Below are 13,319 nucleotides of genomic sequence, written 5' to 3' on the forward strand. Positions count from 1 at the left end.
TTAAGATTTTTGAGAATTTTTAGAAGTAAATCTCCTATTAATCTATATATTAATATTGATTAATTTATATCTAAAATTTAAATTAATATTATTTTAAATAAAATTTATTATTTAATTAATCACATTAAATTAATATATATATTAATACATAATTATATTTACAACTAAATTTTCTCTTTCCCAAAACCCATCTCTGTTTCCGTTTCCAAAAAATTTTATAATCGATCAAAATTTTATGAGACTGCAAACGGTCTGGACTAGGATGCGGCCCAAATAATTCGTGGGCTTGAGCTCACCACATTTTATATTCAGGGCTCTACTAATTAAGTCTAATATTTAGTGCTTCTTCAGGTTTCTCAACGTAAGACCAATAAATATATAAATAAATAAATGATATAAGAGTATTTCAAGTTTTCAACTAGCAAGTTCTAAGGGTGGCAATTACCTATCAAAAAAGTTCTAAGGGTGGCAAATCATGTTGGTGGGTCATGTCAAATCATGAGCATTCGACTATATGGGTTAACCTAAACACAACCTATTAAGCTAAATGGATTAGAGTTTCAAACTCTAACGTGACTCATTTAAATAATGGGTGACACAATATGACTCATTTTGACTTGTTTAGCAATTAATTAGAAATTGGTCAATATACAACACAACCCATTTCAATACGTTTCATGAAATGGGGATGAAATGACCTACATAATCCATTTAACTTGATTACATAATTTCACATTAAAGATAAAATTTATATTGGATTTTAATTAAATGGACCAGGCTTAATATATAAATACAAGTAACAAATTGGTTCGATTTAGTCCAGATGAATCAGTCTCCTGGTTGTGAATTGCCACCAACACCAAGAACAAAGCACCATAATACCATATGTTTTAAGCTCTAGGTGAGTAAAAATAATCATAGAAAATAAAAAAAAAATGCACAAAAAGCCTGTGCTTCAGAATCAAAGCTGCACATTATATTGCAGTGTTCAACAACTTACCCTTGGGCCTTGGCAGAGATGGTAGAGAGGGGCAACCGGCAGAGCAAGGAGAAGTAGCGACGGCAGACAAAGACACAGAGAGAGAGAGAGAGAGAGAGAGAGAGAGAGAGAGAGAGAGATGACGGACAAAGACTTGAGAGGGAGAGAGAGATCGTGAGAGAGAGTGAGAAGCCGGAAAGAGGGAGGTCATGAGAGGTAGGAGTGGGGGCGTCGACACGGCGTGAGAGTGAGATTTGAGAGAGAAGGAGACCAAGAGAGATGGTGATAAGTGAGAACTGAGAAGCGGGATAGTGAGACTCTAAGGTGGGAGTGGGGCGGCGTGAGAGTGAAATTGATAGACATGTTAGGATTGTATGGTTTTTTTTTTATATATAGTTAAAGATGGTATAATTGTAATTTTAAGTTAAAATTTAAATAAATTTTAATTTTGAATTAAATTGATTGATAATTCATTTATTTTTACTATTATTCATTATTTTTTACCTACTTTTTATTATTATTTATTATATTATTATTACTTTTTATCTACTTTTTATTACTATTCACAACACTCTTTAACACTTCTTAACACCCAAACCCACGAACTTGTTTCGTCAAATTCAAATCTATTAATTGCATAAGGTGTTTGGGTTGGATTCAATATCAAATATTACCTTATACCTTTACAAATTCCAATAGTTTTTAGAATATCAAAATATAAAATTGGGAAGATTCAGGCAAGGGTTGTATTCGTTTACAATTTCATCAGGAGAAAATGAAATCCCTAGATGGAGAACTAAAGCAGAAGCAAGCTTGACACAGCATTCGTACGTTTCTCTCCACAAAGTTTTCGCAAAGCCATAGACGACGGAAACCTTATCACCATAAACAATGGCGGCTTTCTCTGACTCGGACCTACCCCATAATATATAATAATGAAATCCAGATAGAACCAGAGTTACTACAGGATTGTACCCAGGTTAAAAAATAAAATCGAATAAGTTAACTCGGTTCTCTTCTCATTTGCCCTTACCTGCCCCTAAATATGGGCGATGGGTAATCCGATTATCAATACAATAAAATATGGATTGGGTTGAGAAAAAATAGAATAAAATAAAAAATTTTGGAAAAACAGTTCTATGTAGAAGCCTAGAATCTAATTACAATTTTTTTTACAATTATAAATTATGCAAGTGTCGCATATTATTTTTTAAAAAAATAAGGTCTATTATTAAAAAATTAATTTTTTTATATAAATCTCATATTTAATCATTTTTTTAAAAAAATACACGATATTTACATACTTTATAACTAACAATATCATTTATCTTCTTAGATTATGTTTTATTTTTTAATAGTAAATTTTAAGGTTACAGAACCTTGATGTCTAGGACCGTCCCATGCTTGTCAAATAGAGAGGGGCAGTGCTAGGGCACCAATGGTGGGTCTCGACATTGCCCACCATTTCTTGTTTTTCATGCATTTTTTTAGTTCCTTAAATATTTAAAAAAAAATTACAACTTCATTTAAATATTTATTTAATTATTAAATAAAATAGAAAAGAAATCGAAACCCATTGTCAGAAGAGGAAGCATTTTCCAATAAGGCTGCTATTACACCAATGGAGGGGAGCAACCGAAGGGAAAAAAAAAAAAAAAAATTCATAATCAGGAATAGGTGACTTTTATAAGTGGGAATATCATTTTCCATATAAATAGAAAGAAAAATAAGCTATATATTTGTTAAAAATAATATTATATACAGCCATAAAATGTGTAATTCAATAATACTCGTAGGCCTAAATTTTCTATTTCTTCTTTAATTGAGATATTAATGGGCTATTTAGGTAGCTAGCTAGTAATTTTCAAAGGAGTAGTACTGTTGGTATATATATTATATTATCACGTCATTCACGTTGGGACAAATAAGTTTGTGCATTCCTAAATAATTCCCTACATATAATTGGTTCGTTCTAGTACTTACGTATATAGTTTTCAAATTGATCGAGTACGTACGTAATTACTCTAAATATCGAAGATCTATAATATTATATACATACATAGATATAAATATATATATATATATATACTAGGTGAAAAGTAACGTATAATACACATTTGCTTAGTTTATATTTAATTTTTTTTGTTAAGAATTAATTTTTTATTAATAAAGATGTAATGTTTTTGGTTACTTAAATAACTAACGATGTAATGTTTATATAATTAATAAATAATTACACGTTGTGATATATTATAAAAGAAGAGTATTAATAGAATCTATAATATGGTCCTATAAATAAACATCTTCCATAGTTTTATTAAAGTTGTTTAAATAATTATGATTCTAGAATGACGATCCAGTATTTTCCTCGTCTTGCATTGCTTCAATAGAGAGGACATTAAAATGCCTATATTTTTTCTCGTTCGGTTTCTTTGGATCTACGTAAACTTGAATCTTCTAAATTTTTTTTAATAATTTCTCCACAACACTTTTAACATATGGTCGATGTTCCTACAAAATAAATTTTGAATAGCTTTACATAATTAATAAAAAAAAAAAAATTTAATTAACTCATTATAACCAAACTCAAATTTTGAATAAAATTTTAAAAGATACCTCTCCAGCATATTCCATCAACTCAATTGCTGAACAACCAAGTGTCTGTTCTGCTACTTCACTAAATGTAGTAGCAACTAGCTTTTTAGTATTATTGTCCAGTTCAACATATACCCTAGCACTTTAAATACATTGAATATATTAATTTCAATTTGAATAGTGTTAAATTCTAAATTAAATTAGACATCAATTTTAAATTAAAATTGTAAGATACATATCGTGGTTTTTAGACTCCTTGACTGTTGAATACACACGTGGTTTTCATCTTTATCACTATATCAATATTAGTTTTTAGTATTCTACATAATACAATTTCTAACATGCTTGTGATATCTCGTATTTTTATGTATTTTAGTTAAATAATTATTTTATTTATTAATAATATTAGTTCTCTTGTTTTAAATTTAACATGATTTTCGTTATATTATTTTATGATTACTAAGTTATGAAATTAATTTTGAAGTACTTTCTTGATATTAATTATTGTTTAGTATTTAAATTATTTTTTTTAATTTATTTCATTGTTGGGCTTTATTGTTTTATTTTATTAATTTTTAGTTGTAATATTTTTATTTGTCTTTTTTCTATTTTTTGTGTCTTTTTATTTTATTGGACTTGTATTTTTCAGATAGGGGTTGTTTTTAGTGGGTTTTCTTTATTTTGGGCCCAGTCCGTTTATTTGTGAAGCCCGACCCATGGGCTTGCTTTCAACCCAGTCCTTTTTTTATTAAACGGCGCCGTTTTGGTCATTCCTTAGGTTTTTTTCTTCTTTTCTTCTTCTCATGCGCCCTACTGCCCTCCTTCTTCTTCCTCTTTTGGGTTTCGTATCTTTTTTTTTGCAAATCAGAGTTGCTGCACAAAAATTGAACCCACCAAAGCCTAGTTTTTTTTTTTTTTTGCCCTTTCTTCTATCTTCTTCTTACTCTTGTGCCCTCCTTGCTCTGAGATCCATCTCTTCGGCCTGAATTGCAAGCAATCTTCACCCCATATTTCCTCCATTCTCCCCATTGCGTATGGATAGATTATAATCTTTGTACTCGAACCGACATGGTGGATGCTCGGAAGAACATCTGGTCCAATTGTGGTTCTCGGATCAAAAGCTACCACTGAATACAGTCGTAGTGCCTCGCATAAGGCTACATGGAGATAAACCTGTCTATCCAGATCTTTTATACCAAAACACCCCCACTTTTTGTCATCTTTCACCAAAATAATCTCTTTCATCTCATCCAGAATCTTTGTTTCTACTGATGGGTGCCTTGCAAGAAGCCAAAGAAACTAAGTGAGAGCCATACCCATGGTGTCGCTGCCTGCCATCATGAAATTAAAGGCAGTGTACGGACGTGTGGACAGAACGAAAGAAAAGTATCGCACAACATCAATCTCACCAATTTTACAAACAGTGTTAAAGTAAAACAATAATTTTAACAGAAAAACAAGAATTTCTGTTAATGACCATTACATAGGCACTTTTTATATATAGAAGATATAATACACATCTAGACACTCATTAAAAACAAAAAGGAGTTTAAAGCAAAGCATGCAGCATTAAGTGCCATTTGGATAGTGAGTACTTGTGATGAGATGAAATTTGAAAATTAAATAAAATATTGTTAGAATATTATTTTTTAATATTATTGTTGTTTTCAGATTTAAAAAAATTGAATTACTTATTATATTTTATATAAGAATTTGAAAAAGTTATAATGATGAGATAAGATGATCAAATGAAACAATTTCAATACTATCTAAACGTACGGTACCTTAAACGGAATGTTTTATTATATGATCAGGTTTATATAAAGAGTAATTCTACATATAATCGTGAAGTGTGTAAACGCCGCGTAATCCTTTTGAAAAAGAGTGTAATCCACCATTAAAAAATTAATTTTTTTTCATATAGGTCTCATGTTTTATTCACTTTTTTCAAAGCGATTATGCAGCAGTTAAATAATTTACGGTTGCAAATATCTTTTTTATATAGAAATCATCATAATCTTGTTACGTACGGCTAGCTAGTTAGATTAGATCTGGTGGAACATGTCAAAATTAAACTAAAAAAAAAGACGTACACAATCTTCCTTAATTGGTAAATAAGATATAAAGCCATTTTCAAGGCTAGATCTAACGCCTACCTATCAGCTGCATGCATACACTGACGATCGACCCGGCCATGTAATAACCAAAACCATATTCTTGTCAAGTACTCATGAATACATGAATTGGAGTACTCCACCCATGGCCAATGATATTGATCAGTAGTACTATTAATAATTTAATAATGCATCCAACATCGATCGATCCAGCATGATGTTAATTATAATAAGATGAAGAATATCAGTGGGTACGTACGAGGTTAATACATATAATATATATATATATATATATATATATATATATATATATATATATATATGCTTGCATTCTACTTTGGATGACCGATTCCTTAATATATTGCCCAAGAATTTTTGGTATACGTGCAGCGCGCTTAGGACGCCTGCTTCTTGTTTTTTGTTTTCCCCTTAACATGCTTATGTAAAAGCTGTTAAAGATATATGTCGTGAAAAGTTTGCTAACAAACCAACAGATGAGGATAAGCTCAAGAAATACAAAACTATTGCTGTTACTTAACTTACCCTCCGTTATGTTCTTTTATCTTCTGTTATTTATTCAAATATTTAGTTACATGTAGTTATCTTCATTTATCTATATGATGTAATTTAAAACTGTGTAATCATCTATATATACAATCAATACACGATATAGATATATACCTGGTATTAGGGTTGTTCATCCGGGCTAGATAAAATCTGGCCCAAACCTGATTCCGGTTCTGGTTTTCGGCCCGGGTCAAATCCAGGCCGATATCCGGATTTGAAAAACTGGATTAATCCGGTCCAAGTACCGGATTTTAAATCCGGAACCCAGGTTTAAAACCCGGTACCCGGTTTTATAAACTAAAAGAAAAAAACCCTACTTCTTCTTCTTCTATTCTAGCGCCGCCGCCCCCCCCCCCCCCCCCACCCCCCGGATTCAGATCTCTCTCTCTCTCTCTCTATCTACTCTGCGACTCAAAGTCTCAAACTCCAGTCTGCAGGTTTTGGCTTGGTTAAAGGTATGAAATTTACTACTTCAGTGTTGTGTGAAAGGAATTTATGGTGCAAGAACTTCTTCTCTTTTGATGGAGCTTCTTGTCCCACGCTTTTGATGGAGCTGTTTATGTGTCTGAGAATCTTCTTCTCTTTCTTTTTGCTGGTGTTGGTCTAGACTATTGTTTTAAGGCGAGGCTACTTAGTCCTTTTCCTAAGAAAATATCAGTTTCAAGTTCTGGAAATGCGACGCTCTTTGCAAATACCTGATCCATGTTTAACCCGAACCTTGAATCTGAAGTTCTCAAATCGCAAGGGCCAGTCTATGATTTTGCCCGTCACCCAACTGTTGGTGTGGTATACGCTACAGCTTGGATAAAGGATGAGAATGATTCTTGGGTAGGAATCCACTCAATGATTCTTGAAAAAATTGCTTTTGCTGGTGTTTGTAGGAATCCACTTGGATGCGAGAAATCTCGAAGACTCCAACGAGAGCTTGCATCTCCAGAGAGATACGCCGCGGCTTCATAATGCCTCAGGGCGCGTGCTTTTCTGGGGCTTCATTTGAAACGGTGGCGGAGGTCACCATGCGCACCATGCGCGGGTGAGCTGAAACCTTGTGAGGATGGGCGAGGTTGACGGAGTAGGTCGACGAGTGTTTGACCGTCAGCGATGCAGTTTTGCCAGAGATAAAGGTCGAGAAGAGCCCAAGAGAGGTCGCCATATCGTTTACTCAGTGACGGGATAGAGTGTGACTCAGACACGGAGAGAGACAGAGACAAGATACTAGACAAGTCAGATTAAAAAAAAAAAAAAAAGACACGGGTTTAATCCGAAACTCGGAATCCGGGTTTTGAAAAACCGGGATTCATCCGGGTTCCGGCCCGTTTCTAATCCGAGATAACCCGATATGGGTTCCGACCCGGATTTAAAATCCGGATTCCGGTTTGGGTCTACCTGGATTTCCGGGTCGGAACCCGGATGAACAGCCCTACCTGGTATCAATTGAACCTGCTTTATTTTTCAAAGTTTAACTATGGGCTCAAATGTAATAATATATTGTACGCTAGCTTTCTAATGCAACAGACGTGTTTATGATGATTTAGATTGTTGAAGTTTCCCCGATCGAGCAGGTAAAAGGTCGACAACACAACCTAACGTATATCATGTTAATTCTAATTTCTTTCTCCACCTTTGATTTTTGGATAATCATCGGACGGACAACGTTAGCAGAAGCAAAGACTTTGGTCTCTAAATGAACAAAAAAACAAAAAACCGAGCTAGGTTCATGATATATATACATTTGTACGTTGAAAAGTAAAAACGAAAAGAAAAAGAGAAGCAGCTAGCTAGCCTCACTCTCTACCCCTCATTTTCTCTAATTTTTTCCTAGCCTCTAAAGTCATCATGCAATCTTAGACGTACAAACACCAAAGTTTCCCTGAATTAATAAAATGATCCCCAAGGATAAAATATTTAAGAAAATGCCAGTCATGAGCCTTGAGAGGCTACATGCATGGTCAAGTGCTGCATGGTGAGAAAAAATGGCAACTACCATTCCCACTTGCCAGTCCTGTCAACTTATTTTGATCAATAGAAAATGATAGTATGACAATTAAATATGTTTACTAAATATATCTACTCATATATTTTTATTTTTTATTTATTTTATTTTATTAATGGTCAAGAAAGTAACTAATAACTATTAGTAAATTTAATTTTTTTTTATTTTTTTTCTTAATAGTTAAGAATATTTAAAAAATCATTAAAGAGAAATAATAAAAATAAATAAAAAATAAAAACTCATTTATAATAATGTTTACATTTGATAGTGATCACGGCCTTGACATTATCCTTTAATGGATATGATGTGATGTTGCAGATAGGCAAAAGGAGGAAAGGATCAAATCGAGAAGGTACAGATGTCAATTACTTTAGAAGGGAATTAAATTGAGATCATTATGAACCGATGGACTTTTGAATATCATCGCAAGTAGTAGATAGGCTCATTCCGAATCCACGTACTTTGGGTATCATTGTGATCATGACTATATATTTCTTTTTTATTTCTAATAAATTTATTTTTGTGGAAGAGAACGTCATGACCACTAGAATTAAGCTGGAAGTGATGATCATATGATAAGTACGCAGTTAATGTTGGTTACAGGAAACCATGCATTAAATAATATTATAAATCTAAAAAACACGAAAGAGTATTAATTAGTTATTTATATATATCCACTGACAAAATTAACTTTATCTGGCATGCATATATATCACTAAATAATAATAATTGTTTTATGAGATTAGAAGAAATTAATCAATTTTTTCAGAGCATGATCGATCTGTGTGCTGATTATAAGCACATTTAAATTTCTCCTGCTGTACGAGGAAGTAGTACGTACTACATGATCTGCATTTTCCTTCCTAGCTAGATCGATGCTGATCAAAATCATCAGACACTATTATTTCATGTACTATGTATATATATACATGTAGCTAGCGTCCATGTACATAATACATTTGATTTTGATTTGGCCAAAACAACACGTTAGAAGTATTGCATGCAGAAGTAGTACGTGATCAATTAGAAAATGGTCGAACTGTGGTTGCGGTTTTCAACATGATCATGTGTGTAGTGGTTGGAGAAAGATATGCAACGATTCTCCCCTCAAATAAAAGTCTAATAATCTTACCGTGCAACGAAAATGGTTCGGTGGCTTTTCCCTCTATAAATAGATCGCATGTTTCCATATTGCAACGTATCTCTCTCAACCCCCAGTACCCAACCAATACTACTACTAAGATTTTTTTACTAAAAGTTAGAGACAACCTCCAACATGATGGAAGGTAGTGTTCTCATGTACCAGGTTGCAACTGTGGCCCTGTTGGCCTTGGCTTGCTCTCTGGCCTCTGCCTATGATCCTAGTCCTCTTCAGGACTTCTGTGTTGCAATCGACAAGTACGATTCTGCTGATATGAACACATTCTTATTATTACGTACTTTCTTTTGGCAATATTCATTTAACTTAAAGCATCTTTACTGATTTCCTCATCATCTGTAATTATGCTTTGAGGTCATGATATTAAGAGAATAACACATCATCAAATATATATGATGGAAGTATACTAATCCTTTTATGTAGTAACGAACTTTTCTTTTCTGCATACAGTATTTGTGAATGGAAAGTTCTGCAAGGATCCAAAGGATGTCAAAGCCGAAGACTTCTTCTTCTCAAGGCTAAATGTTGCTGCAGACACCTCAGGTCGACTAGGGTCGAATTCCACTGCCGTTTTTGTGGATCAATTACCAGGCCACAACACTCTAGGCATATCCTTATCTCGTGTTGACTATGCACCGTATGGCGTGAATCCTCCACACATACATCCTCGTGGCATTGAGCTTCTTATAGTCTTGGAGGGTACTCTATTAGCTGGCTTTGTCACCTCTAACCAAGCAGATGGAGAAAACCGCCTCTTCACCAAAGTTCTAAATGCTGGAGATATCATTGTATTCCCAATTGGTCTCATTCACTTCCAGTTGAATATTGGAAAATCCAATGCCATTGCCTTAGCCAGTTTTAACAGTCAAAATCCAGGGGTTATCACCATAGCCAATGCAGTCTTTGGATCTGAGCCTCCTATCAATCCCGATGTTCTCACCAAGGCCTTCCAAGTAGACAAGAATATAATTGAATATCTTCAGAAACAATTCGGAAAATAGAAATATATAATATAATAACCATACTAATGAACCATTAAACCGTTTGAATAAACTGAAAGTTTTCATATATGTTTCCTTTATTGTAATATCATTTGAATAATTATAATGAAATAAGATGGTTCATTGTGTATTCTCTCATTTCCTTAATTTCTCTACTTGCATTCAAGTTCATGCAGTAATTCTGAGGGAATTATAAAATTACACGTTGTAGTAAATAATTACTTGTTCCGGTGGATCTTGCTAACAATATATATATATATATATATATATATATATATATTCAAGATCTTATTCCTGTGTAGACATGATTTCGATTGCTTATAGATCGTTGTTTCTTAGCTAGTAGCTATATTCCTTAATTTTAGTGAATTACAAACAAAAAAAAATATGTTGAATTAATGGGACATGATTTTAAGCCCACCACAGGAGATGAAAGTAGGCGAGTGGATTCCTTATTCCTAGAGACAATATGTCCTATATATAAGGTGACAATAACATTATCATAACCGGCCCCTCAAAAAAAAAAAAAAAACTATGGAACCAAGGGTACTTACTGTTCGTTAAACTACGAGTCGGTGGCCCTTCTCGTGGCTAGCTAACGTGAACTACTTACTCCTATATATGAGTTGGAATTCTACAGCAATTACCTATGAACAATGTACACAAAGGGTCGAAGCAAGTTAGCAAGAAAAGGTTCATTTAGAAATAGTATAATTGCACATTAAATGCATGCACACATGAATTTGGTTTGTTTTAGTTTGACTCTTGTATTAGACAAATGCGAAAAAAAAATGAAGAGGGTAGTCGTATGAAGAATCCTCTAACCAATCTGCAGCCATATCTACGAGATTAAGAAGTTGTTTGGATAGTAAAAGGAAATGAGATAATTTTAAATAAAATTTAAAAATTAAATAAAATATTGTTAAAATGTTATTTTTTAATATTATTATTATTTTAGCTTCTCTTCCTTTCTTCTTCTTATTGCTCCGTTGACCTCTCATTTTCTGCATCATTTTTATAGCTTCTTCTCCTGCAGCAGACCGGCTCCTTCTTCCTTCTTTGTGACGCCGAATCCTTCACATTTTCGTGTGGTTAGCTTGCTTTAATTTCATCTTATTGTTTTGTTTCAGTTTGATGTAAACCGAACCCTCTCTCTCTCATTCTTCTACATTTTATTTCATGGTTTTTCTCCATTGTTGCAGGTCTGGCCAAGCTTCTTTGTGTCTCATTCCTCTTCTTTATTCCTTGTTTATTTCATGATATTGTGTTGTAAAACTCCTACTTTCTTCTTGGGTTGATCACGAATTTATGCTCTGTTTTTATACCCGGAAATGCTCTGTTTTTCTTGGTCATTTTGTGTCCGGTTTTTCCTCTCTTTATCTCTATAATTTTCGTGTACAAGATTTTGAGTAAAACCTTGTGATTTTCGGGTGTTCTTGGACTCAAACCGTGCCTGTTTTTCAGCCAACCCGTGCCCTTGTTTTTTATCCCAAGTCGTGAACGTTGAGTTGGGTTTTGGGTTGGTTATTTCCTCTACCGCAAGCCTCATTTTGCAGCCACAATATTCTGATTTTATTCTAGCAAATCAGCCCCTTTTATTCCGAAAATTTCATCTTCAATTACCTTGTTTTTGAAACCCATTTCAGTCTCAAAAATTGGAATTTTTGGTGATTTATTTTTAAGTTCACTTTTGTAGTTAATCGGGTATTTGATTTTCTAGAATTATTGCCTTTAAAAGCACTGTAAGTATTTTTTCCAAACAACTTGTGATTGAAATATATTTATGCTTTAACAAACATTTTTGTGGATTGGTTTGTTGTGTCAAACTGAATCCAAAGAGTTTGAGTGTCGGTTGGAATTGGGGAAGGAATTGTTTGTTTGTTTGATTGATATTGGGATTTGTTGGATTATTTTGTGACTTGTAGCATGCATTGCATGGTGTACGCATGATCATGTTTTGTAAAATGAAAATTGAATTTTTTACATAGTGTATGCATATTCATGGGTATGAATGGAAAATTGGGTTTTCGTGTAAAAGTGAATTTTTGGGTGCGTATGTATCACGACCCCAACTCGAGATGGGGTATTATCTCAGTGGAGCTCCTTTGGTCACTCGAGAGCAATTTACTGAGTGACGTCCATTGGGTTGTCGTTGGGCGACAACGGGATTGGACGAGATGGTAACGCTCTCGTGCCAATTCCGTGAAAAATGCGAGATTGGACGAGATGGTAACACTAGAAGATACTTGGCTACGAATGCGCTAGTCGCGGAACTGGACGTCGCTCGTTACGAATTCACATGCATGGTCGTTATCCATGTTGTGATGAAGGGAGTTAGGGTATGCGGATAGCCCCAAGGGAAGACCATAGTGCATACGGTTAAAAAAATTGGATATTGGTTTTGATAATTGATATTGGGCCATTTTCCGGGAAAAATGCGAGATTGGATTTCTAGGCCAAATGAGATTTTTGGCGTGCGTGAAAAATTATTCTTTTTGGGAAAATGATTTTTTTGGGTCTCATGCATATGATATCATATTCATGCATTTTGTTATTGCATGAATGTATTTTTATTTCAATATTTATTTGGTTATTACTTACATGCGGCATCGTTTCTTGGTACTGTAAACTTGAATCTTCCAATTTTTTTTTAATAATTTCTCCACAACGCTTTTAACATGTGGTCGATGTTCCAACAAAATAAATTTTGAATAGCTTTACATAATTAATAAAAAAAAAAAAACCTTTTTTTAATTAACTCATTATAACCAAACTCAAATTTTGAATAAAATTTTAAAAAATACCTCTCCAACATGTTCCATCAACTCAACTGCTGAACAACTAAGTGTCTGTTCTGCTACTTCACCAAACATAGTAGCAGCTAGCTTTTTAGTATTATCATTCAGTTCAA

At 33.6% G+C, this 13,319-nt stretch overlaps 1 protein-coding gene across 1 annotated transcript; it reads left to right on the forward strand.

Moving 5' to 3' along the window:
• Positions 1-9,472: 9,472 nt before the first annotated feature.
• Positions 9,473-10,538, forward strand: LOC122311863 (germin-like protein subfamily 1 member 13). Its single transcript, XM_043126626.1, has 2 exons — positions 9,473-9,679; positions 9,856-10,538. Exons 1-2 carry the CDS (start codon positions 9,525-9,527, stop codon positions 10,406-10,408), a joined length of 708 nt encoding a protein of 235 aa, XP_042982560.1. The 5' UTR covers positions 9,473-9,524; the 3' UTR covers positions 10,409-10,538.
• The last annotated feature ends 2,781 nt before the right edge of the window (positions 10,539-13,319 follow it).

The sequence above is a fragment of the Carya illinoinensis genome, chromosome 5 (assembly GCF_018687715.1).
Source record: "Carya illinoinensis cultivar Pawnee chromosome 5, C.illinoinensisPawnee_v1, whole genome shotgun sequence".
NCBI classification, from domain to species: Eukaryota; Viridiplantae; Streptophyta; class Magnoliopsida; order Fagales; family Juglandaceae; genus Carya; species Carya illinoinensis.